Source organism: Amblyomma mixtum, chromosome 2, assembly GCF_055824585.1.
Source record: "Amblyomma mixtum isolate Tamu chromosome 2, ASM5582458v1, whole genome shotgun sequence".
In the NCBI taxonomy this organism is placed as follows: Eukaryota; Metazoa; Arthropoda; class Arachnida; order Ixodida; family Ixodidae; genus Amblyomma; species Amblyomma mixtum.
This window is the reverse complement of record NC_143013.1, coordinates 211,461,132-211,487,527: the sequence shown is the minus strand read 5'-3', so window position 1 is coordinate 211,487,527 and position 26,396 is coordinate 211,461,132. Positions and strand designations below refer to the sequence as shown.

Genomic DNA, 26,396 nt, shown 5'->3' with positions numbered 1-26,396 from the left:
TAAGGAAGAGCCACTCTACCTCAGTGCAAAGCTGTCAAAGGGTCAAAGCCTAGTGATGGTGATGGCCCACATATTGAGACGTCATGCAACAAAAGAAGCCACAGACAGCTTCCTCAGAGATCTTGATGCACACATACTGGAAGGTACAATTTTTCCTAGGTCAACGTATCATTTTTTTCAAACACTATACCTCTTTGTCAGAGGTGCAAGCGCACGACACAACTGTATTGCAGCTATTTCTCCGAGTACCTGACTGTCCTTCCATGCACAACAGAAAATTTGAAGTGCCACAAATGCTCTTCTGCATACAAGTGTGCCGACCCTCTGGCATCAGGCTCATTTTTCATAACTCTGGACACTGACTGGCAGGTCAGAGAGTTGCTGCTAAGCGGCAAGCTTTCACAGAATCGCACAGGTCCTCATTATGATGTGGGTGACATCACCCAACGTGCTGCATACAGTAGTTTGCCAGTAACTGAACACTGACGGTGTGCTACTATTTGAGTCGTCACGGCACCGCGTTTGGCTCTTACTATTTCAGATAAATGAGCTGCCATACGAATCAAGGGTTCGCAAACTGTTGCCTTTTGGTCTGTAGTTTGGGAATAAAAAACCATATATGAACACCTTTCTCGAGCTGTTTTTGCAGACCATAAATAGGCTTTCTCCACAGGGTATGTCATCGGCGACTCCAACTGTAGTGGACAAGGTATGTTGTGTTTACTCTGCACCAATTCAACAGTCCCCATGGATGCACATAGTGCGAGCAGAGTAGACACGTCCTTAATAAATGTAGAGGCCACACTCGCCTGTAACGAATGAAGATGCCTGCTGCAAAATTAAGGACCAAAGAACGCTTTGAACATCAAGCCAAAGATGTACAGGAGAGGGGCGAGCCTCCCAAAGGCATGAAAGGCCCTAGTATTCTTTTTCTAATGGCATTCTTCAGCATTCCTACATCTTTTGTTGTTGGCTACAGTGCGGTCCACTAATAATGATACCACATATAACGATATATCGGTTATAAATATAAGCTGACTTAAGAGTATCAACTTAAGCATTGAGGCTATGGAAAAAAAACCATATATAACATGTTCCTGACCGAATATCGGGTAACACGATCTGAATTTTGCCTTCTGGACATTGTTTTCCATGCTGAGCGTGACATTCGCGGTGCAAAGTTCAAGTTGACCGCCACGGTCAATCAAACACCCGGCTCATGCGACGAATAGCCAACAAGAGACACGGCATGAGGGAGAACGACCTCTGCTGACTGATCCAGGCATTCGTCCTCAGTAGGCTCGTGTACACTCTACTGTACCTGCACCTCTATCAAGTGGAAAAGATCAAGATAGAGTGCCTCATCCGTCAAGCTTACAAGACAGTGCTAAGCCTTCCGCACAACCCGCATACCGACAGATTGCTAGCCCTTGGCATACACAACACATTACCCGAACTGTGCGAAGCACACCTCACTCCCAATATGCACGTCTCACGTGATCCAAGGCAGGTAGGGCCATCCTGCACGTATAAAGAACAACGCCGAACCCCTAACTGCAGACTCGAAACAACTCTTCCTTGAAGTACACAGAATGCTCACTGTCAAGACCGTACCTAAGAACATGCACCCTACGCACCACGAGGGAAGGCGCAAGGACTTACACGCCAAATGCAAGGACTACCCCGCGGCCGCTTACATGGACACGGCGGAATATCAAACACCGCACAAAGCGTACGTGATAGGCGCAGTGACCGGGACCGGTTCGACCCTAACAGCCACCACGATATGCCCCACCTCCTCCGAGACGGCGGAGGAAGCGGCAATTGCATTAGCCATAGCCAACACCTCAGCTGACATTATTTTCAGCGATTCCAAAGCAGCCATAAACAACTTTGTGAGGGGCCGCTTCTCCCCCATCTCCCTCCAAATCCTCAGAAGCACCCACCACACCCCCGCAAGGGAGATCAAGTTGTTATGGGTTCCAGCCCACTCAGGCAACGAGGAGGCAGCCCACGATTACGCCCGAGGTTTCGTTGGCCGGGCAGTGGGCTCCTCTGACCCGAGTTTCTCGGGGGATGGCTTGAACTCGTTTCACAACATAACACACCACTTTTGCCTCGAAAGACGCATCTTCCCTCCACCGCATAAATAGCTCACGAAGAAACAGGGGACCACCTGGCGTCTCTTGCAAACCCATTCTCACCCCAACCCGGCGGTACTTTGCTCATGTAACAAGTGTGGTGACAAGGGCCACACTAGAAAGCGGAGGATCCACCTCTCCCGGACTTAATTCAGCTCCTAATTTCCGAGCAGTGGGAGGCCGTGCTGCTCAGCTCTGACCTGAAGATCCAACTCCGGGCAGTGGAGCGAGACAACGAGGTCACCGTAAGCCACGGGCTGACAGCCATCTAGCGCGACCAAGAACTCACCTTGAACCACTTTCTGCCGGTGAATGAATGTTTTCTAATCCAACCCAATCCCTTCAACGATGTCGAGATAAAGCGAAAACTGGATACACGAGTTCGCCATGCCAGCTGCCATTTTTCCCGTGCGCGCCAATTATGAAAGCCACGGAAAGCAAGCATCGTGAGTTGGCGTAAGCGCCGCAAGACGGCGCCAATTGCTCTGCGCAGAGGCCGCATCGCCTGCGCTATAGAAGGAGCACGGTGGGAAAGAGAGAGGGGAAAAAAAACAAAGAACAAGCGCGGAAGCAGAGGGGCTGAGGCAGTCAGACCAATGCTGTCTGCCTGTCAAAGATGGCGCCGACTAAGCGCAGAGCTGTGACGCTGGAAACTAAGCAATGAATTTTGGTGGACTGTCGCAGTGGTATCAGAGTGAGTGCGCTTGTCAAGAATCATGAGCTCATGCAGTCGACGATATCGGCGATTTTGGACTGGTCGATTTTGAACGTGTCGTCACGCAGAGTACGGCGTTGTGAGACAACAGCAGCGACAGCAATGACGAAATTGGCACTGGCCCACCTTCCACACCGATAACAACGCAAAGTGCGCTGTGTAAGATCGAATCACCCATCAACTTTACGCCCGCGAAAGTGTTGCCGCCAGTGTACGCACAGCAGCTGGATGCAATGCACACTGCAGTAGTGAAAATGCAACTGCCACGCAAGCAAGTGCCCATCCCAAATTACTTTAGCACACCTAACGCTTGATGTGCTTGTTAAACACGACAAATAAACGCGTTTATTCTCTAATCGTATGTTCTGCAATTACTGTTGTTCAGCGCAAGTGTAAAAGTTGAGTCAGGAGCTACAAAGGTACGTTTGGCAGCCACTTTTATGGCAGTCCAAATATAGCGATGATTGGTTATAACGATCATTTTTTCCGGATTTTTCGATAATGTTATAAGTGAACTGCACTGTATATGTACACCGTGTGTAATGGCCCTACCAGAACCACAGAATTTATATGGTTTGGACACCAGAAACGGTCAGTAGACTGAATTGGATAGCATCTACTGCAGATAATTTCTGAATTGAAATTCTGGAAGCGGTCTCAGCGGAGAGAGTGGATGCTGTATTTTGACCAGCTGTACTGAAGAAGCCTTTGCCCAGGCAAAAACTGAGTAAAGTTTGTAAAAGTAATGCACTTTTTTTTTTGCAGCTGCCTGTACCGATGGAGAATATTGAAGCTGAAAAAAAGCAACAGTAGACTTTTCGGAAGAGTGTGAACAGCTATATGGCATTCATGCTAAGGCAAATAATGCCCCCAACCTTATCCACATGGTGGATCGCATGATGCAGAGGGGACTCCTCTGCAGTTTCTCAGCTTACCCATTTGAATCTTTTATGGGAAACAAGTACGTTTTGTTAACGGGACAAGATACGCACATTCAGATTGTGGAAAGGTTCTGCATTTTGCAAAGTCTTTCACAGCCGTTGTCCAAGAGAATGAATTTGAAAAGTGAAGAAATGAGGCATTCTGTTAGAGCCTGTCTGGAGCGACATCACTGGCTTCGTGGCCAGCGCAAACAAGACGTTCAAGCTCAGACATGCAGCCTCTGGTTTGGGAAAGCATTAATCAAGTGACTGCTGTGAAATGGAAGAATTATGCACAAGATGTTCCCAATTAGGAGGACATCACAAGAAAAGTGGACCACATCACTGTCGACGATATTGTTGACCAAGGACTAGATGTTGTAATCGGCCTCGAAGAGGCAGACACAACCAGCAGTGCTGATGAGTTTTGATGAAGACTATGAGATGTGAGCCTCTCGAACGGGCTAACGTGATCTATTAAATGTGTGCACAAAACAGCATATACAAGCCGAGCACTTTGAGTACTGTTGCAGCGACAGTAGCGAAAACGAGAACGAGGTCTCTCATGAGCTATGGCAGACGCCGTTACGGAGGGCTCCGGATTAAACCAACACAATGTGCAAGAGCAGTGGAACTGGCGATGCTGACAACACCACAAAAATGTGGCTGCTCTGTGTCCTCATCGACAACACGCTGTGCAATGTGCTGCACTGCGCGAGCAAGTTAGTATGCATTGTAACCTTACTGGCACGTTTAATTAAAAGGCAACAGAGATGCATATGCCGAAATCGAGTGAAGCAAAGCATACATTAATAAACGCAGCAGAAGCCTCGGCTGTGCCGTCGGTATTTCCCCTAGCATCCTCCCCACTCCTATTTAAGACGCGGCTTTCAACTCGCGGAAAATGGTCAAAAAAGCGATTTTTTGAAATATATATTTTCTGCTCTTACAAGTCCTATTTTGTCTAATTACAAATTTTCATTGTCGAGAACCATCAAGAAGTACACCAAATAATTGTTTTGATGACCAGAGGTGGCGAAATATTTCTTCCAATTCCCGAAAAAACGGCGTTTTTCAAGCCGCGATCTCTCGGCAACCGCCCAACGTAGCGCGGCCATCTTGGTCTCTACGGAACGCGCATTCCTCCGGCTTCAAATTGCCCGCTTCGGCGTTCTCCTCCGAGCGGAAACAAACGCATAAAAAGCAAAAGCTCCAAGGTCGTGAGATAATTTCCGATTGGCGGCGCGCGCCACGTGACAGCAGCACGCTGCGCAATTGGTCTCCTCGGCGGGCGCGTCGTCTGCTCCGTGGTGGCTCCGTGCGCCTCTAGACTCCGCTCCTCGCCCTGTCCGTGGGGTTCGTCATTTGCGCAGAGATTATCAGCTCGCAGTGTCTGCCTCTTGCGCTGAGCATAGTTTCCAATACGGATTACGTGGCCGCCATGTTCGTCAGTACGCGCGGAGCATAGCTCAGGAAACGGCTTCCGCTGGCGATCATGGTTCGGCGACCTCTGAAGTACAAGACGGCGCGTGCCTATGGCACCCGTAAGCGAAAATCACCGATGGTGAAGAAGTCGTCTGCTTGTCGTACTTCTGATGTGCAGCACACTGACGAAGTTACGGGTGCGCAGGCGAGTACTTTGTGTGCGGCTACGAGTGTTGGTGACGCCGTTCAAGAGCCGCTGCCGAGCACTTCACGTGCGGACGAATCATCGTGTGCGAGCACGGGGAGCACTTCCGAACATTCCGCGCCGCGCTCTGCATCGCCGGAAGCATCGAGTGACCAAGGCACCGCGCTTGTCGCGGGTTCTCTCGGCACTTCATGCGACGACGCCACGCCGTCCACGAGCACTGGGCGCACCATTCAGGCGCACCTGGAACCGCGTTTTGTGTGGCCACAAGCATCGGAGGAAGCCGCCGCGAAAGTGCGAGCGAGGCTGAGTTCCGTGCCCGCGGCTGCCGCGCGAAAAATGGAACTGACAGGTGACAGTGAGGCGCCTGCTAGTACAGAGCAAACAGATGAGTTTGTGGTTGTCCACGTCACGGCCCTAAACGCGCTTCTCGGGAATTCCAAGTGCCAGCATTGCTCTCAACCAGGACTTTCAGTTCAACTGGGATCAAGGTTTGGATTGGCAGCACAATTGGAGCTGACATGCACTTTCTGCGGCCGTATTGCAAAAGAGTGGTTTGGTTTAGTTTATGGGGTTTAACGTCCCAAAGCGACTAAGGCTATGAGAGACGCCGTAGTGGAGGGCTCCGGAAATTTCGACCACCTGGGGTTCTTTAACGTGCACTGACATCGCACAGTACACGGGCCTCTAGAATTTCTCCTCCAAAGAAATTCTAGCCGCCGCGGCCGGGATCGAACCCGCGTCTTTTGGGTCAGCAGCCGAGCACCGTAACCGCTGAGCCACCGCGGCGGCCATTGCAAAAGAGTGGTCATCACCGCGGAAAGAAGGCCGTAGAATTTTTGATGTTAACTTGAGGGCAATACAAGCTATAAAAAGCATTGGAAAAGGGGCAACAGCTTTGAACGATTTCTGGTCAATAATGAATGTCTCCCATAGAGGGTTGCACCACAAGACATTTCAGAAACATCTTAAATCTGAATTCCGACCGGCCAGTGAGGCAGCTGCTGCCAATATTTTTCTGATGCTGCGGCAGCTGTGCGCACTGTTTACAGCGAAATGGACCCTGCCTTTAACAATAATATCACAGTTGTCTATGATGGGACATGGTTGACACGTGGCCACACTTCTCACATAGGTGTTGGCACTGTCATCGAGTTTTACACAGGACTGGTGCTCGACTGTGTCGTACTTTCGAATCGGTGCCATGGATGCACGGTGGGCCCCAAAGAAGAAGATGATGGTTTTCATGAGTGGAAAGCATCCCACATCTGCCAGAAAAACACAGATGTTAAATCTGGCAGAATGGAAGTTGAAGCTGCCTTGCTCCTATTCAGAAGGTCATTTCAAAAGCATGGCTTGCGATACACAAACATTGTTTGTGATGGGAACAGCAGAACGTTCTTGGCACTCTGCGAAGATGAGACATACAGTTTTATTCCCTTCACAAAGACTGTGTGAATCACGTCAAGAAGAGGATGGGTACAGCCCTGCGTGCTCTTGTCACAAAAAGTAAAAAAGGTCGGCCTATTGGCGGAAAAGGTGGCCTCACTCAAGATTTAATTAAGAAGTTGACAAATTACTATGGCAAGGCCCTGCACGATAATGACAACGTTGAGGAGATGCAGAAAGCTGTGATGGCAACGTTTCACCATATTACATCCACCAATGAGGACCTACACCACGAACTTTGCCCCCAAGGACCGCAAAGTTGGTGCCGACACCAGGTTGCAGAAGCAGAGGGCAAACCTCCGCCCTCCCACAAGTACCAGCTTGCAAGGCATGTGGCAGATGCATTGCTGCCTATTTATCAGCGGCTTTCTGATGCCCAGCTCCTCAGCCGATGTCACGGGAAAAAAACACAAAATGCTGCTGAAAGCCTACATTCGGTGATTTGGTCGCTGCTGCCAAAAGATAAAAATGCATCTCTGATTGCAACAGAGACTGCTGTCAACGAGGCAGTTTGCAAATACAATTCAGGGACCCGCCGTGCTTACACAGAGTACTGTGCGACACTTCGGCTTCAAACTGGCCAACATGCCCTTCGCAGAGCAGCTGAAAAGGATGTCTTGCGGAAAAGAAAGGCAGCAAAACAACTTCAGTCTCGAGGCAAGGCATCCAAAAAGACCCGTGTTGCAAAGGACACAAAAGACTATAACCCCGGTGCCTTTTGATGAGTGAAGTTAAAGGTGAAACTGGAAGCCATTTTCTCAAAACTTTTTTTTGTCACCTGCTCTGATTGTTCCGCTGACTTCTTCGTGACCGCTAAGGCTATTTTGATGCGGTTTTTTTTGCTGCATTCCTTGAGAAATGGTTCAGGTGGTGACATTCTCGGTTTTCCAGCACACCGTATGCTGACTTACTGATTCGACTAGTTGTTCAGAGTCTAGATGGCTGTTGCACAGTCTGCTTATAAAATATGAAAACTAAAAACTTTTGCATTGTAAATAAAAAAATCTAAGAATGTCACGACCTCATCCATTCATTTTGGAATGCAACACACTTTGAACAAGTCTTCTATCTTATTTTGTAAGTCGCTCAAGCTTGGTACAAGATGAAAAGGAGGAAAATTTTATAAATAAAAAAGTTGTTGAGATATCAGTTTGAAATTTTTATAGTGATATCACAGGAGTATTACCAGTAACTCTGCCATTTTTTGTCAGAATCCATGACGAAATAGAAAAGTTGACCCCGAATGCCACGTCCCCCCTTAAGTAGGGTACAGGAAATACCTTGGACACGCCTACAGACCAATTCAATTCCTTGCCCAGCAGTGAACTTGGACACCTGCCCCTCTCATTCATGAAGATTAAATCCATGATAATTTTCCTTAGCCAACGTTACGTCTCAGCTGTGAGGAACATGAGTGGTGGCCTTGCCGTTAATTTGAACAACCTGGGGTTCTTTACAGTGCACTAATATTTCACTAGAGTGTGAGAACGCTAAAAGATGCATAAACACTACAAGTGCTCTCACACATTTTGCTTCTTTTGAAAAGCAGTTACTCTGTGCAGGATCAAATCAGTGATCTCTAGTTGAGTAGCAGAATGCCAAAGCCAATGAGCAACCACGGAAGTAAAGGTTGTGCCAAGATAGCAGCATCAAACGAGCATGGGTTAGGGGAAAACACGAGTGAAAGATCTCACTGAAATCTAGGAAGTTTTTGGCAAGTAACTTGATATTTAGACCTTTCAAGAGAGCACCACGCTTTTGACTAGCGCAAGCCAGTGGTTTCTTAGCTGAAACTGCGGAAGAGGTGGAGCTGGGCAGGTGCACATAATATGGTGCGCATATGACCAGTGGATTACGGGGTAAAGAACACCAAGTGAAAGTATATAGCAGGGGCAACACTGAGTCAAGTGGTTAGAAGGGGTAAGGTTGGTAATTACACTGGGACAGGGTGGCCTTGGCTAACACAGGACAGGGCAAACTGAAAATCAATAGAAGGGTTTTTGTTTTCCTGTAGGCATAACCGGACTGATGGTGATTATGGCCAATCGATGTGTAAAGCAGGTGCCAAGTGATTAAAAGTTCTAACGAAACTCGTGCCAGAGAAGAGCAGACGAATCGGGGGAAGGTAGAAAACTAGCACAGGGATGACATAAAAGTATGAGGCAAACATCACAAACAGCAAAGGTGCCGGATAAGGTCATACGATATATCAACTATTATCCACTGCATGCTCACAAGGGTTTAATTTGGAAAATCTAGGGATACGACTTAATGGACAAAATGACCTTCAATTTGCTGATGGCATTGCCGCGCACAGAGCAATGCCATTAATGCATTTTGGAGCGGAGCTGTAGTGCATGACTACAGCTCCTGAAAACAATGACAAAAAATTAATATGAAGAGAACTGCAGTCATGTTCAATAGTCTGGGGAAGGGAACAACAGTTTATTACAGACAGTGGGATATTGAAAGTAGAAAGGAGTAGATCTACTGGGGCCAAGTAGTGGCCACAGATCCTACCCACCAAAAAAAAGTAAAGAAAATTACCAGAAAAGGTTAGATTGCGCAGCGTTAGCATGTACTCTCCAGCCATGAACAGTGACTAACTGATATCCAGCACTCATCTAAGGAACGATTATTGGAGGCTACTGAAGAGAATTGAAATCAAACTGAACATTGCGCACAAAGCTATCGAATGTAAAACAATACAGGAAACAAATAGGCAGCAAGAGAGCACTGTGGATTAGGAAACAAACACAAGTTAAGGATATTGTACAGAAAAAAGAGGGCACTGCAGTAGCCACTGCACGTCGACGCACCCTCACATTCTTCTGGCAAAGGATGCAGGCCATTAAACTAAGAAGAGTATTTCAATCGCAAAATACTCAATGCATCAATTTTTCGAGGAATCATGGAAAGCCAAGAACCTTAGCTATTATTTACTGAAAGCTGCGCAAATGCCCACACTTTTATCTGCCCTACGCTGCTCAAATGACACGCCTGCTAAATTATTTGAACCAGTTCGAACTAGGGGAGAAACAAGCTACTATTACAGTGTTCACTCAACTCACTACAGATATGGTACTTCCAAATAGTATTCCGTCGATGCTCATTGCCTCAGCTCATGAGATCCAAATAAGGCACGGGAGAAACCCATCCTAGATTGGACATATGAAGCCTCATTAGGGAACTCATGTTCTGAGCCATCCAATGACTGCCTCCAGGGGAGCACACTGATTGTGCAGTTAGCGATTCACATAGCAGCAGTGTCAGTGACATCTGCTGATCAGGTACACAAGCTGTATTCCATATTAGTTAGTTAGTTATATGGGGTTTTATGGCACACAAGCAACTATGGCTATCATGCGCCAAACACAAGGTTAGATGATGTTATGTCAAGTGTTTGTGTTTTGTTGGGTTTATTGGCGCATAAGCAGCTAAGGCTATCATGCGCCAAGAACAAGGTATGGAAAAAATATGCTTGAGCAGAGTTTGAAAACAAAGTGGATAAAAACGGTGGTGTAAAGGGCCTAAAAGTTATTTTTACTAACTAGCTGAAGAAAGACAAGAATTTTAAAAAATGTCTGATAGCAGAAACTTTTGAAGGTTGGGTTACCTCCGCAGACATCCTTGGCTCGGCAAGGATTTCGAGGCTCCCAACAACTCAGATAAAGACCTCAGCCTCCTTCTCGTGATTGAGAAAGTGGCTGAGGTGTATAATTGTATGTAGCGAAGCACAGGGTGAGTAGATTAGAGTTGATGAAGAATACTGGCTTCCCTTAAAAAGTTAAAAACACAGGGTATACTGACAAGTGCATCTTTGCCTAATATCAATGCTGGATGAAAAGGAATGTGTTCTTTGTAAAAGGTAGTAAAATGTATTTTTCGTAGTGATTCGAGTTCTGTACATGAGAATAATATGTGGTTTATTGTTAGATCATCTCCGCACTTTTCACAAACTGGTTTGTCTTCTTTTGTAAGTAGGAAGTTGTGTGTGAGATGTGTGTGTCCAATACGGAGGCGGCATAAAATAACTTCGATGAAATGTTTTTGGTGGGAGCATGACTTCCATTCTTCTATAAATGGTTTTACTAAGTGGAGCTTATTATTTCGTTGAATATTCCATTGCGACTGCCATTTATTTCTTAGCTTGGACTGTACCAACTTCATACAGTCATTGTAGGGGATGTTCACTTTCTTTATTTCTTTGTTGCGAGCTTTCGCAGCACATTCATCCGCCTTCTCATTGCCAGTGATTCCAATGTGGCTGGGAACCCAGCAAAATTTTATGTCTTGTCCCTGTATTGTGGCGCTCGTTATGTTGTGTATGATATTACCAATTAGTGGTGTCACTGCATTTCTATGGTGAAGTGAGGTTAGTATGCTCAGAGAATCAGTGTAAATGATACTGTTCTGAATGTTCTCATTTATTATTTTTTCTACAGCTAGCAAGACTGCGTAACACTCGGCGGTGAAAATGGATGTACACTCAGGTAGCCGTACTATTTTTTCCCAATTATTCTGAACTACAGCACTTCCCACGTAGTGCGCCGATTTTGATCCATCGGTATAAAATGCTTCGTATTCTCTGTATTTTTCCTTGAGTGCTAAATATTCTTGAAATATCTGTTCATGTGGCGTATGTTTTTTCTGAAATTGTGTTAATGTGAAGTCGCACACAGATGGTAGGCAGTACCAAGGCGGGAGTGGATCAGGTTTGCGGGCAATATTAGGTAATATGTTCATTATGTCTAGTTCTTGGCATTTCTCTTCAAAGCGGAGAAGAAGTGGTCTGATTGCTAGAGGTTTGTTGGTAAATAGTGTTCGAGATGGACAGTTTGTAACGAGTGGGTAACAGATGTGTTTAGGCTGGGAACGGATCTTTAAGATGTATGAGCATGTGAGCATTGTTCGTCTGTCTGCAAGTGGTGGTTCATTGGTTTCTACGTAAAGGCTTTTTATGGGTGATGTCCTGTAAGCACCAGTTGAAAGACGCAAACCCATATTGTGCACAGGGTCCAGTCGCTTCAAGTACGACGGCCTTGCTGATCCATACACTATGCAGCCATAATCTAAAACGGAACGTACTACAGAGCGATAAATCTGTAGAAGGCATACCCGATCAGAACCCCAGTGTTTGCGTGAAAGGACTTTAAGTATGTTCAGTGATAGCAACGCTTTCTTCTTTAGTGCGTTTATGTGAGGCAGGAAAGTAAGCTTTTTATCGAAGGTGATGCCTAGAAATTTGTGCTCCTTTTTTAAAGGCAGTGTGGTTCGGTTTAGGTGTAATGTTGGATCTGTGTGCAAGCCTCGTTTGAGTGAAAAAAGTAAGGCTACTGTTTTCTGTGGTGAGAACTGGAAACCATTCTTGTCTGCCCATGTTGCCAGTTTGTTGATTGTAAGTTGTACTTGTCTTTCACATGTAGATATATTGGAAGATGTGCACGCTATCTGAAGATCGTCGACATAGACTGAATATGTTATGGACCTTGGTATAATTTTGTTAAGAGAATTCATTTGTACAATAAAAAGAGTTGTGCTTAAAATACACCCTTGAGGCACTCCATTTTCCTGAATAAAATCCCTCGAAAGGGTTGAGCCTAGACGGACCTTAAATGAACGGTTAGATAAAAAGTCTTTAATGGAGTTCAGCATTCTGCCACGGATGCCAAGCTCAGCTAAGTCCTGGAGGATTCCGAACCTCCAGGTAGTATCATATGCTTTTTCTAAATCAAAAAAGACGCTAAGACAGTGTTGCTTGTGTATAAAAGCTTCTCTGACAGTATTTTCAAGGCGGACTAGGTGGTCTGTAGTGCAGCATCCCTTTTTAAATCCACACTGATGGATATCAAGAAGTTCACCAGATTGAAGAACAAAGGTTAGTCTTATATTTAGGACACTTTCGAAGGATTTGGCAAGGCAACTAGTCAGGGCTATGGGTCTATAACTGCTAGGAGAAGTTGGGGGTTTACTAGGCTCAAGAAGCGGTACAATAATAGCTTTCTTCCAGGCTTCCGGTATTTTCCCAGACATGAATATTGTGTTAAAGAATCTTAAAAGTGCGTCTACGGCTGGCTCGGAAAGATGCGCAAGCATTTCATAGTGCATTTCGTCGGGTCCTGGAGCAGTTTTTTTGCCGGCAGATAGTACTTTGTTGATTTCTTGGAGGGTAATTAGACAATTGTATTTTTCATTTGTGCCTCCACTTGTTGGGAGCCTCTGTTTTTCAGCTGTGTATTTGTATTTTAAAAAAGACTGTGTGTAGTGAGATGAACTTGAAACTGCAGCGAAATGTTCCCCTAGTATGTCTGCCTGTTCCTCTATGCTTGTTTGTGTGCCGGGTGTTGTTAAAAAAGGAATTGTGAAGGGTGAAAAGTTTCCATTTAATTTGCGAACCTGCTCCCACATTTTTTTAGATGTCATCTGACTGTTAATGGATGAAACATAACTCTGCCATGATGTTTTCTCGGCACCCCGACGGACGTACCGAGCTTTGGCTCTTGCCTTCTTAAAATTAACGAGATTTTCATGTGTCGGATACCGGCGAAATTTACCCCAAGCTCTGTTTTGTAGTTTTTTTGCTTCCTTGCACTCTTTTGTCCACCATATTTTATGATTTTGTTGCACCACTCCTGACGACTGTGGAATAGCTGTGAGTGCAGCAGTTATGATACAATTAGTGAACTTTTCATTTATCTGGTCGATGGAGAGATTATCTAAAAGTATATTTTCTAAATTTGCTTTTGCTCTAAAAAGTGACCAGTCGGCGAGGTGAAGCTTCCAGCGCCGTGGCCTTGTAGGGATTATTTCTGGTGGGGATGTTAAAGTGATTAGTACAGGGAGGTGATCGCTGCCATATGGGTTGTCAATGACATCCCATTTAAAATCATTAAAAACAGAAGGTGAGCTAAAAGACAAATCTAAAAAGGTCATTTTCCCCGAGGCAGGGGAGCAGTAGGTGGCTTTTCCTGTATTTAGAAGACATACATTGTTTGTGAGGATAAAATCTTCGATTATTTGACCCCTAGAGTCACAGCGCTCACTTCCCCAAAAAGGGGAGTGAGCGTTAAAATCCCCGACTACTAGATATGGTTCTGGAAGTTCATCAATGAGGCCTTGTAGATCGTGGACTGTTACTGTGAGATGTGGAGGAATATATACAGAGCAGATTGTAATTGTTTTGTAGCTGACAATGCTGACTGCAACTGCCTCAAGTTTTGTTTTCAGCCTGATCTCTTGAGCAGGGACGCCGCTTTGTATGACAATCGCGACGCCTCCCGAGAGTCTATTTGCCTGTTCACGATCGCGTCTAAAAGTTTTATAATGCTTCAGGATGTTCATATGTTGTGGACCTAGATTGGTTTCCTGGAGACATAAGGCTACGGGTGACATTGACCCTAAAATATTTTTTATGTCATCGTAATTTCTCAATATTCCTCGGCAGTTCCACTGAACTATAAAAGCCATGTTTATGTTTGGGGTATGAACGATTGGGGGTTTACTTATGTTCTGGGGCCGTTATGGTGGCCCTGCCTTTTTTCCGCTCAAGAGAGCTGTTCCGCCGCTGCAAAGCGGGCGGATCGGGAGTTACCTCCATCACCTCACTGGAGGTGCTGGAAGACCGCGGGGAAGCCGCGGATGTGTTTGTGTCAGGCCTCCCCCGACGGGGGGAAGTCCTGCGGGATGTCGACCCATGGGCCGGCACTCCCTGGCTTGGAGTTGGCAGAGCAGCTTTCGCTGTCCCTGCCTGGGGCGTGGGTGGCCCTGCTACAGGCGCAGTAGAACTGGCCGCGGCAGGTGCCGGAGTGCTGTGTGGTGCTACGCCCCTGCGCACCACATCAGCGAAGTTTGGTTTCGCTGTGAAGGAGAATGTGTTGTTAAGTGCAAAACGCCTTCTGGCTTCTTTGAATGAAATGTTTTCTTTGGTCTTAATGGTGATGATTTCCTTTTCCTTTTTCCAGGACGGACACGCCCTGGAGTACGCAGCGTGGTCTCCTTCACAATTAGCGCAGCGTAGAGCTGCGTCGCATTCCTCAGAATGGTGATCCTTTGACGCGCATTTCGCGCAAGTTTTGCGGCCGCGGCAACTCTGTGATCCGTGACCAAACCGTTGACAATTAAAGCACCTTCGGGGGTTAGGGATGTAGTGTCTTACATTTACTTTGAGGTATCCAACGTCGATGGTTTCGGGCAATGTGGATGTGTTAAAAGTCAGGACTAGGTGTTTGGTATCTATTTCTTTATTGTCCTTGCGGATTTTGATGCGGTATACATCTATGACATTTTGATCTGAGAGTCCTTCCAGCATTTCTTTCTCTGTGAGATGTAGAAAATCATTTTCTGAGATGACTCCACGGACAGTGTTGAGTGATCGGTGTGCAGTGATGGAGACAGGTGTGTCCCCAATAGACACTATGTTACAGAGTTTGGTGGTTTGGACATTTTCTCGGAGTTCCAGTAATAAATCGCCACTGGTCATTTTTGATACTTTGTAGCCGGGGCCCAAAGCTTCTGTTAAGCATTTCGATACCATGAATGGAGAAAGAATTCTGGCCTGTTTATCTTGAACTTCACTGTGGATGACATGGAATTTGGCAAATGTTGCTTTCTTTTTCGAAAAAAAGTTCTCTGCTTCGTTCCGCACTCGTTTTAGAGAGCGATCAAGTTTGGAAAGGGGGGAGCCATAAAAAATTGATGTTTTTCGGTCATGGTGCCAGCCACCCACCATGGAGTCCAACAAGGGGACGCGACAGGAACTTGAAGGCAAGTCCTGCCCACGCCAGCTGTACACCTTAACTATAACCTAATATGACTCAACACAGGGTAGTTGGTCACACACGGTTAACCCTCGCCGCCAGGAAAAAGAGGAAAAAACCAAGAAGGGAGGAGGATACAGGAGAGTTGTAAGAAAGGAGATAGGAAAGTGAAAGATGGAGAGGAGAACAGGAAAAGGCGACTGCCGATTTCCCCCGGTCGGGTCAGGCCGGAGGTGCCGTCTACAGGAAGCTGGGGCCAAAGTGGTGTGTTGCCTCCGCCGAGGGGCCTTAAAGGTCCAAACGCTCGGCATCGGCTCAACCACCAGGATCCCCTTTTCCCCGGACACGGCGATGCCACGCACGGCTAAGCGCGGATGCTCGGGTCCGTGGTGACGCATTGTTCACCATCATCCCCCTGAGGGGATGTCCCTGCGGATGCTCGGGTTAACCCCGTGGTGTCGCCACTCACCAACGTCTGCATGCTGCAGACGCCTCCCTGCGGGGAGTTATGTCAAGTGTACAGAGGTTACATTATAATAGATTTAAAACATTGGCTTTCTTTAGAAACTTACAAACAAGTGAAAACTCGACAAGTGATTGCTCGCCTAAAAGCAATGCGGGATGAAATGGAATGGCATGCAGCTAGTGCTCTGAACTATGAATGCCAAAGAGCATCTTAACCATTGAAATAGTATACTCTGCATCTGGTAACTGCAACTTGTAGGAGCCAGAGACATGTCGAAACAATGCACCAGTAACCGGCCCACTTAACCCTTTCCCTCCCGCTGATGAGTATAGTCGTCATGAGAGTTTGTACCAATATAACCGATGACGACTATAGTTGTCATGGGAAAAAAATCGCCCGTAGAGTTGACCGGTGACGACTATGCTTGTCCTATTGCGTCTAGTTGCGACTTTCGACACTAGATGGCCACACTTATCCACGCTGTTGCATTTGAGTCATGTTTTTCATTCTATTCCCCCCTCAGACAATCGTTCTTTCAACATGGCTGCTTCTCAGCTGCATGGGAATGAAAGAGCGCGAAAAAGAATGCACTTTTACGAGTCCCTTTCGGACGACAGCTCTGTAGAGTTTTGCTGGGAAACCGAAAGTGATGTGTTCTCATCTGAAGACTCTGACAACGACAAATTCTGCAGACGGACAGGAGGACATTTGGCTGCTCGTGAGTGGTGCCCCGTCAATGTGTTGAATCCGCCTGCTGCACCTCCACGTTTCCCGTTTTCTCAAAGGCCTGGAATAACTGAAGCATCACTGGACACTGACGATGTAGTAGCATGGTTTGAACTTTTTTTTTGATGAAGAAATCTTTGACATAATTGTCACTGAAACAAACTGACACGGAAGAAAGTTATTTCACTCCAATTCAACTGTACCATGGAAGGATGTCGACACGAAAGAGGTAAAAGTGTATCTGGCTCTTGTGATTTTGCAAGGCATCATTGTCAAACCCCAGGTACATCTGTACTGGTCAAAGAAGACGATTCTGAATACTCCCATATTTGAAGAGTTAACGAGTCGAAATCACTTTCAAATGCTGATGCGCAGTCTGCACTTCGTGAACAACGAAGAGAAAGTAGACGAGGAAGCCCATCCAAATCCAAGGGCGCACCGGCTGTGGCCTGTACTTCAGAGGCTAAATGAGAAATTTCTGTCTGTATATGTACCTGAGCAAGATGTTTCAGTCGACGAAAGCCTGTTGCTCTTCAAAGGTAGACTCCGCTGGAAGCAATACATGCCTTAAAACGAGCGAGGTTCAGGCTGAAATTTTTTCTCCTTTGTGAATCTTCCTCTGGTTATATCTGCAACATCATATTGCACACGGGCAAAGGCTCAGGGCCGCAAAACAAGGAAATGGCCATGGGAACTAAGGTTGTCATAACACTGATGGAGCCTTTTCTCGACACGGGATATATAGTGATCGTGGACAACTACTACAACTCTCCCGAGTTAGTAGATTCACTGATCAAGCGGGGAACAGATGTTTACGGCACTGCCCGGCCCACGCGGATGTGTATGCCTCCATTCAAGAAAAAGCCCCAGAAGGGCGAAATGCTAGAACTGCAGATTGGGCTAGCTGGTGTAGATTCATGATTGTTCAACAGCGTAAACACACACACAGACACTGTGTGTGTCTGTATGACACACACACACACAGAAACTGTGTGTGTGTGTCTTGTCTCCTTCTTGGTCTGTGTGTGTTTGAACCATCATTAGAAATGCTAGACATTTGCACATGAAGATTAGAGTGGTCAGCAAAACGTTGATGCTATGTATGCATGTCTTGCATGCGTGTATTGCACAAGATGGCGCCACCGCCCCAGCAAGTACTGTGTATGTTGTGTGCAGTACGATAGGTGGAGACACCGCCTTAGAGCGAACTGTCATGTGTGTGTTCTTGGAGAAAGGACGCTCCCAGAACAAGGGTGTATGTACGGCCAGACGGCGGTCACTTGTAACCAATGTGAATTAAACTACTGTTATGTTACCTTAAACCCAACAGTTGAGTTGGGCTAGTTGGTATGGATTCATAATAAAACAGCGCAAAAGACTGACCAGAGAAAGGAGAACACAGGACAAGCACAGATATGGAGACTGGTTAACAGCCTAATTGATGGCTTGATTGCTGAAGCAGAGGATCGAGACAATCGTGAGAAAGTTACTGATACAAACAGCAAAAATAAACAAGTTGAAGCCATTATGTATGCTGTCAATAGTAGTGGAGTAAGGTTCGAAGTGAGGCAGGATGAAAGAAAAGGAGAAAGCTTTATCCCTGTCGAAGGTGATGCATGTGAGCGTCTACTGAGACCGTTGCCAAACAAGCTCAAATTCAATTGGTCAAATCATCAAACAAGAAACCAAAAATTTTATGAAACGCATTAAATTTGGAGAACTTGGACAGAAAAGATATGGAGTTGACTCAGTGACACCATGCACCATCTTGCTTGTCATGCCACAAGAAAGCAAGAAGCCTTCAAGTGCTTGGGATGATTTTCTACTGAAGATGTCAAGAAAAAAATGCTGCTGCCAATGCGTTAAAATTGGCAAAACGGCTCTAAAACAGTGAGCATGTAAGGACGAGTCACGCGTACCGAGAACTGGACCTTCAAAACTGAAATGAAAGTCTAACTGAAGAAATTCACACAAACAGGGCTCAAAGTGCTTCGAATGGAGTGTAATGATATCCTGGACACTTCCATTGAGGGCCTGGATGCTGCTCAACTGCGGAATTAAAAGCGATTGGCATTTCAACCAAAGTCAAACCACTGCCAGAACTGCACAAAATGCTGCGCTGAGAGAGAGAGAAACAGTGCATTCAGCAATCTACCTTATTTCCAGTAGACAAGGAAAAGTCGTGTTCTGATTCCGCTGTACATACTGCAAAGCTCTGTAAAATTCATGTACTTTATTCCAGTGTGCCGAATTGTGCTGGCATTTTTTTGTCTGGCATGGTGCAGCAAGCAGAGTAAACTTCGCTTAGCTGCTTTTCCATGAGCAATGATCGAAGGCGACAAGCAAGTCCCACTGGTTGTCAGCTAGAGTGACCAACCCAGGGACCGCATTACGGAACTGTCAAATCAAAAACTTGTCAAAAACACGTTAATTAGCCCCGCCATGGTCGCGCTCCTATTGGTTGGCCGTGGCCGGCAGCCATGCTGCTTTTTTGCGTCATGGGTGGTTGTCGTTTACGTCACGGACATAACAGAAGAGATGACGTTGCACACCTAATTATGCAGGCGCAAATGGACGTTTTTTTTTGTGATCACTTCGAGGCGGTCAATTTGACTGTTGCGTTTCTGACAGAAAATGGCAGCGGCAGTGTATGTGGCTATAAGACTGAGGCGACGCGAGCAACAGCGAAGGAGGGCACATGAAGACACGTTTGACTTGCCGGGCGAGCTGTTCCGACGCCTTTTTCAACTGGAGAAGCAGACTGCGAAGTGGCTGTGCAACGAACTCGCCGATGAACTGGGAGGTGTGCGTGAGAGTGCGTTGTCCGCGTGGCGGCAGGTGCTGTGTGCACTGCGGTTCTTTGCCACCAGCAGAAAGGCTGGGTTCAGTTCCCTGTGAGCCCTCAGGAGAAGGTGGCGGCGAAGGAGGGCTACCTTCGCAACGGCAGCATCCCCGGTGTCGTCGGATACCGTGCATCATGTTGAAGGCCTCGAGCTGTTAAACACTGACCTTCACTATTCACCTGAGAACTGTACTTCAGTCATTCAGCCCCTTGACAGAGGAATTATTAACAGTGTGCAGTGCTGCTAACGGCGCAGACTGATCCAAAGGCTTTCTCAGCATTCATCTACTATCATGAACTGCTTCAAATGACCCGGACAACAAAAGACGTTCAGGCTGCGGAAACTAACAGCGAAGAGCAGCCTATAGAGGAGGAGCCTTCAGGGCTGTCTGATCTCGAAGCTTGGGTTTGTTCGCACGCGAATGGAGCAATACCGAATGACGTGCAGCTTTGAAATTTCTTGCATTTGGACAGCACTGCGCCATGGCTACCAAAGAGATGCCCCACAGGGCGCTGGTGGAAATTGTCCTACATCACAGCCACGACGATGGACTTGCAGAGTGCTATTAACCATGTTTGTGACATATGAAGGGCAATAGGCCTGGAAAGTAAAGCCATTGTGGCTCTAAAGAGCCCTGCAGCGCATTTTGAGAGAATGGTCAATACAAGCCTGTGTTATGGAATATTTTGATGTTGCAATTTTCCGTTGTACTACGCAGGCGTGCTTAGAGCATAAAACATTTTTCAGCTGCTCAGAAAAGTGGGGCTGAAGGATAGCCCTGAGATGTGTCAGGTAGGACAAGCTAACATTTACTATCTAGGACATATAGCAGGTTCAAGGATTCTCAGACCCGACCCAGAAGAGATAGCCATCTTAGAAGGCTGGCTTGGTACAAATGTCTGAAAAACCTGTAACATTCACACGTCACCATTTCAGTGTGACTCGGGTAAGGTGGTCAACCACAGAGCACGAAGCCCTTTGGCGCTGTCTCTGGCTTCAACCCTTCTGTCACACCTGCCAATGTATACACACGAAGCTAAACTGGCTGGGTGGGCGCTGGCTCTCCAGCGTTATAGCATCAACATGAAGCATACCAGCAATGGAAATGCCGACGGGCTATCCAGGCACCACAACTGAAAACGAGAGTCAAGAGCGAGCAATGTCGACATGCCAACCTAGGTGAGCCAGGCACATCTGTAGAGACACTTGCATGCCAGTGGGTAGCCAGTACACGTTTGGTATACTGGATACAATACTGCAGAGCAGCACTACCCTTCTAGCAAATTTCAAAGCCGCTACATTCTTACGCTTCTTCTTCGTGTTCATGCATGCCTGTACGCAAATTCTTGCAATGTCGTACTGTTTCATTACGAGCAGATTTTCATGCCACCATTGGCCAGTTTTGCACCTCTAGTGTTCTGATGCATCTCTCTTTTTTGAGCATGCAGTCAGTTTGAGTGCACAAGCAGATCCATTGTACGATCGAAACAGCGCAAGGCCCGAGGCCAAACAAGAGAGCAGAGAAAAGAAAGAAACGGACAACACAGTGCTGAGCTCAGGCCTTGCGCTGTTTCAATCATACAATGCATAACCAATTCGCCCATCAGTTCGTGCTTTCAAGCAGATCCACGTGTCTTCGTAACATGAAGAAATTGTCACGCGTGAGGAGTGAAACTTCTGGATGGAAGTTCATGTCATTGTTTTATTTTTCTTTTTGTATAAACAAGCAGATCCCAAGCTTCAGTTATACTCTCAGTGGGGACATGTAAGGTCACATGACTCATTCGGGACCTCATTAGGTTCTATGCGATACCCGTTACTGGGATCAACACCTTGGCTCTCAGCCACAAGTGCCTGCAGCATAAGGCCTTCCAAAATTAACACAACCAACCGACACCCACTTACCACAAGAGTAGTTCCCCTGGGAAGTGCTCCTCCATTTTCACACAAAGGAAACCACACTTACCAGGACAACCAACGAAAAGATGCCACATCTGATGGCAGAGTACAAAAACGGACCTCGACACTTGACCTCGCAAGCCCTGAAAGCAAAGACACAAAGGCTTCATCAGGAAGAGCAAGGAATGAAAGTGACAGTCTTTCATGATCCCTAAATTGCTATTAAAAATTAAATGTTGGCAAATGTGTAAAAAACAATTTAGCTCGAATTTTCATTCCTTTCCTTTTCTCTACGTCTCACCGATCAACTTCCCACTTTACCCTGGCCTCCCTTCATTTTATGCCTCTCAATGCTGCTATATGCCAAGAGAAGAAAGACGATCTTCGCAAGCATAACCTGAAGAGGCACAATTAAGTTTTGCTAACTGTCAAGCAAATTACAATCCATGTACTGATTATCACTACAGTGAGAAACTCAACTAACGCATAGCTCCTATGACCGACCGAGTGGCTAGCATACTATCATCCTGCTGCTAAGCTGGGGACCTGGATTTTATTCATTCACCGGGAAAATCAGGAGATTTGCAATGACACTGAAAGTGTCACTGCAGACAGCAGATTATTGTTTCACAACCACAAGGCAACCATCCTAGGGTGTGCAGTCAGATCTAGCAGGCACACTCAATGCACACAAACAGTAGAGAGCAAACGATTACAAAAACCAGAAAACTTATTGCTATTTATTGCTAGTAATCTGGAATTGGAAGACCTTCAAAGTGGACGGAAAAACATTCCCTGGGCAGACTTGACAAATTTTATTAAATAATCTGTACTTTACAGACATACAAAAATAACCGAGAACAAATAAAAACATGTATACTGAAGCCGACATTCACCACTTACTGTGGTACTGCCCTGCTCTCAAACCTACAAGGATCCGGCACCTGAAGGCAGCGGGTCATTCACCGTGCAACCCTGCTTCATACATTGCCATGATGCAGGGGCCATACCACTTCTCACTACTGGACTTCATAAAATCAGCTAACCTATTTCCATTACATTAATCATTACCGCATCCTTCAACACACTTTCACCAATTGATGCCCTGAGGCAACACATCTCGTTTAAAAAAAATGCAAATATTTGCTCAAACAATTTTCAGGCACCTAACGTTAATAAATTTTATGTAATTCACAACCAAAGTTCGCCAAAACAGAGCAGTAAGCACAGAACTCCTCTTCTTCGTATGTAATTTCCGCTGCTTCAAAAATTTGGGGGGGGGGGGGGGGGTAACCAATTGCAGGCCCCTTCCAGTCATCACGCAATATATAAAAATTTCAAATAAATTTATGTGATCGACCAGCAACACTTTGTTTGAACTTGTGCGGAACCACCGTGAAGTTCTTTCCAGGGTCATTAACGAATTCGTGCAGCTTAAAGATGTTGCACAGCTTAGCAATTAAATGACAACCATGGCATCTCGCCTTGGATAAGCTTTAAATTCAAGAATAAATGAGCATTTGCAGAGCACCAAAGCTAGCTTTGAAGTACTCTCCCATTTACTGCCAAAAGCGTGCAAATAATAAAGGGAAACTAAGAATAAAGAGAAGTTGTCCAGTATTGATGTGGTACTGCATTACAATCACAAAGAAGCCATTCACCAATAACAGAACTTCTATTTATTTATTTATTTATTTACCCTCAGGGCCGTTAGGCATTACAGAGGGGAGTGGGAATACATGCAAGTACCAAAAACAAAACAGCAGCTACAAAAATTGAATATGGTTACAGCACACACTCGTATAAAATCAATAACATAATTAACAAAAGGCAGCATTTCACAAAACAAAACACAAAAGAAAACAGCAGCTAATAAATTAACAAAGTTATAGACACATATTTATATAAAATTAATAACAGTGTTACGAAATGCAGCAGTATCAGTAATTACAGCAATATTGTGGGGAAGGTGATTCCAGCTGACACAAGTTCTGGGTATGAATGAATCATGAAAACATCTTGTGCGACAAGGAGGGATCCAAACTTTGTGGCGGTGATCAATGCGTGCTGAAAAAGACGCTACAAAAGACAAAAAACGCTATAAAAGACAAAAAAAAAACAATACTGGTGTCACCGTCACCGCTATCATCGATTTTGTTTTCTTTTTGTAACATGCCAAAGTCAAAGCGCTCTAAACAAGCGTGCATAGGACTGTACCCATCGTAAACTGGTCGGCAGGTATCTGGCGGCAATGGGGTCAGTTTTCCCGCTCTTCAGTTCAGTGATGCGTCAAGGGGAGGCAGGGGTGGCAAAAATTCAGGGGGCACTTTGACTGTCTAAAGTGCGCAGAGGCGAAAGCGTTTTCCGAACCACTTTCGCTGCTTCTGTGGCACTGGTGGCGTCACATATAATTGAGTACTAATCACTAAGTGATGACAAATCACTAATTAATGGTTAATTACTGATTAATGCCTGAATGCTAATTAACTGCTAATTAATTACGCTTAAGCTTCGCCTTTAGGAGTAGAACGCGACAGCGTGTTGTAGCGCTGCCAGGGAGTCCACGGAACGCCACCACCCGTTCGGCGCGATGCCTTGCCGTTTGAACTCAAAGGAAATGCCGCAGTAATTCTCTGTCATCTCTGTGGACACCTGAACCGCACTGTAGAGGAAGGGAGGAAGTGGGAATGAAAGAAGACAATGAGGGCCCGTAATGAAGGAAATGAAAATTGTATTTCAGGAAAGGAAATTACGCAGTAACTGTCTCACATATCTCGGTGAACACCCGTCAAAATTCAGGGGGCATTTTTTTTACCTAAAGTGTGGTCACTGATGTGTGGTTAAGATGTTAAGCTTCGCCTCTAAGAGTGGAACGCGACAGCATCTTGCAACGCTGCCAGGGAGTCCATAGAACGCCATTGCCCATTCGTTTCTACGCCTCGCTCGTCGGTAAATTGGTTTTTGAGGAAAGGAAATGTATCTGTCTCTCATATCTCGGTGGACGCAACCTCTCCAGAAGGGAAGGGAGGAGGATGGGAGTGAGCGAAGACACCGTATTCACTAGACGCGCCTTTGTTCATTCCAAACCATAGAGCTGGCATGGCGGAGTGGATAGCATGCTCGTCTCACACGCCGAAGACCGGGGTTCGATTCCCGGGCTCGACCAATTTCCTACTCCGTTTTATTTATTTATATGGCCTGACTAGAAAAGTTAATTAGGCTAATTGGGTAATTATGCAATTAACTAAGCTCAGTCCCACTTACTTGGAGCATCACTATACGATCCCTTCAATTGGTTGCATGGTTACTAGGCAAAGTACAATTGGCCCCGTTTGAAATTCGCGCGCTGTGACGTCACGGCTGTTTCGACCAATTGAAAAGCGTGACATTTTCTGTCGACAACTGCTGCTTACAACGATGAGGCATTAAAGGCTTTCGCCTTAAAACTTGTGGAGCCATTTGTTCAGACCCTGAAGCGGAGGATGCTTCACGATAGTGCAGCCCGCAGTGGACCCTTTTAATAGAGGCCGATCACAGTTCATTTATTTTGTTTCTATGAACAGGAATGTCCAGGGGCGGTATGCATCACTCTTGGAGGGGACGGTCCTATTTGAACCATATATAGACTCAGGACATTCTCGATATTTTTTCGCTGACAAAATTACATTCAGAACTGTCTTCCCATATGAAAAAATTCAGGGGGGCACTTTGCTGACCTAAAGTGCGGTGAGGCGAAAGCCTTAAGCGCGGTGTTGCTGCTTGTGTCACTGATGTGTGGTTAAGATGTTAAGCTTCGCCTCTAAGAGTGGAACGTGATAGCGTCTTGCAACGCTGCCAGGGAGTCCACAGAACGCCATTGCCCGTTCCGCGTACACCTTGCTTGTTGGTAAATTGGTTTTTGAGGAAAGGAAATGTATCTGTCTCGCATATCTCGGTGGACACCTGAACCTCCCTCCAAACCATCGAGCTGGCATGAGGGAGTGGTTAGCATGCTCATCTCGCACTCTGGAGACCCTGGTTCAATTCCCCAACTCGACCAATTTCCTACTCAGTTTTATTTATTTATGTGGTCTGACTAGAAAGCTTAATTAGGCTCAATTCTTAACTATTATTACTCAATTAGTCATTAATTATCATGCAATTATCATGAAGTATTGATTAAGTAATGATTGGAATATGCCCATATAAGGCACGTAACCGAAACGCGGACACATCTGCCTGCACAGCTGCTAACGACAGTACGAGGCATTAAAGGCTTTCGCCTAAATATCTCGCGTGGGGAGGGGGGACACCGCCCTCCTTTAAGACATCCCTGGCAATGCTACAAAGGCATAATGCCTACCCAAAATACCCCCTCCCCCTAGAGTCACTGGAAAACTTTACTGAGGCCCCTCACGTTTCCCCGCGCCACCCCACCACGAATGTTCAGGCGCCGTCGCTTCTTCAACTTGATAAAATGTCGCATTAGCATTTCTTTCAGTGATGTCAACTGATTTCGTAACTTGCTTTACTAATACCGAATCGTAAAGCCTGCAAACTATTCTACTGAAAGCCTCCCTGCAGTCGCATGGTAAACGAAGAGCATGCAACTTCCTTCCCTATAAAAGGTAAAACATTGCTAGTTGAACTGCAGATGCGTACAGCCAAAGCAGAATTGATACTGGACCTACTACCTAGCGCAGACACAGCACAGGACGTAAGGACGATAACACATGACCGTCATGATAACACATGACCTGGATCCAGTAGCACAGACAAAGATCGTGCAGCACCTGATGCATTGCAAGGACAGCTAATAAGCGTCACTGTTTGGGCGAATTCTTTATGTATATTTCTGCAGTGCATACACAA

The 26,396-nt window shown here is 45.9% G+C and overlaps 1 protein-coding gene, 1 long non-coding RNA gene and 1 pseudogene across 3 annotated transcripts in view; 2 read left to right on the top strand and 1 right to left on the bottom strand.

Annotated features, from left to right (window-relative positions):
* Nucleotides 1-26,396, bottom strand: part of LOC149362463 (uncharacterized) — a 59,277-nt gene that overhangs the window by 32,113 nt on the left and 768 nt on the right. The window contains exon 3 of one of the 2 annotated variants that reach the window (XR_016289006.1): nt 21,613-21,688. This is a non-coding gene — a long non-coding RNA (uncharacterized LOC149362463). Of the gene's footprint in view, nt 1-21,612; nt 21,689-22,050; nt 24,208-26,396 lie in introns of those variants that run through there. The other variant, XR_016289005.1, reaches the window with a different exon arrangement.
* LOC149362465 (uncharacterized) lies at nt 4,848-5,985 on the top strand. Its single transcript, XM_089567481.1, has one exon. The coding sequence runs from the start codon at nt 5,272-5,274 to the stop codon at nt 5,983-5,985; it is 714 nt and encodes a 237-aa protein (XP_089423607.1). The 5' UTR covers nt 4,848-5,271.
* On the top strand, nt 6,448-7,590 carry LOC149362464 (uncharacterized; annotated as a pseudogene).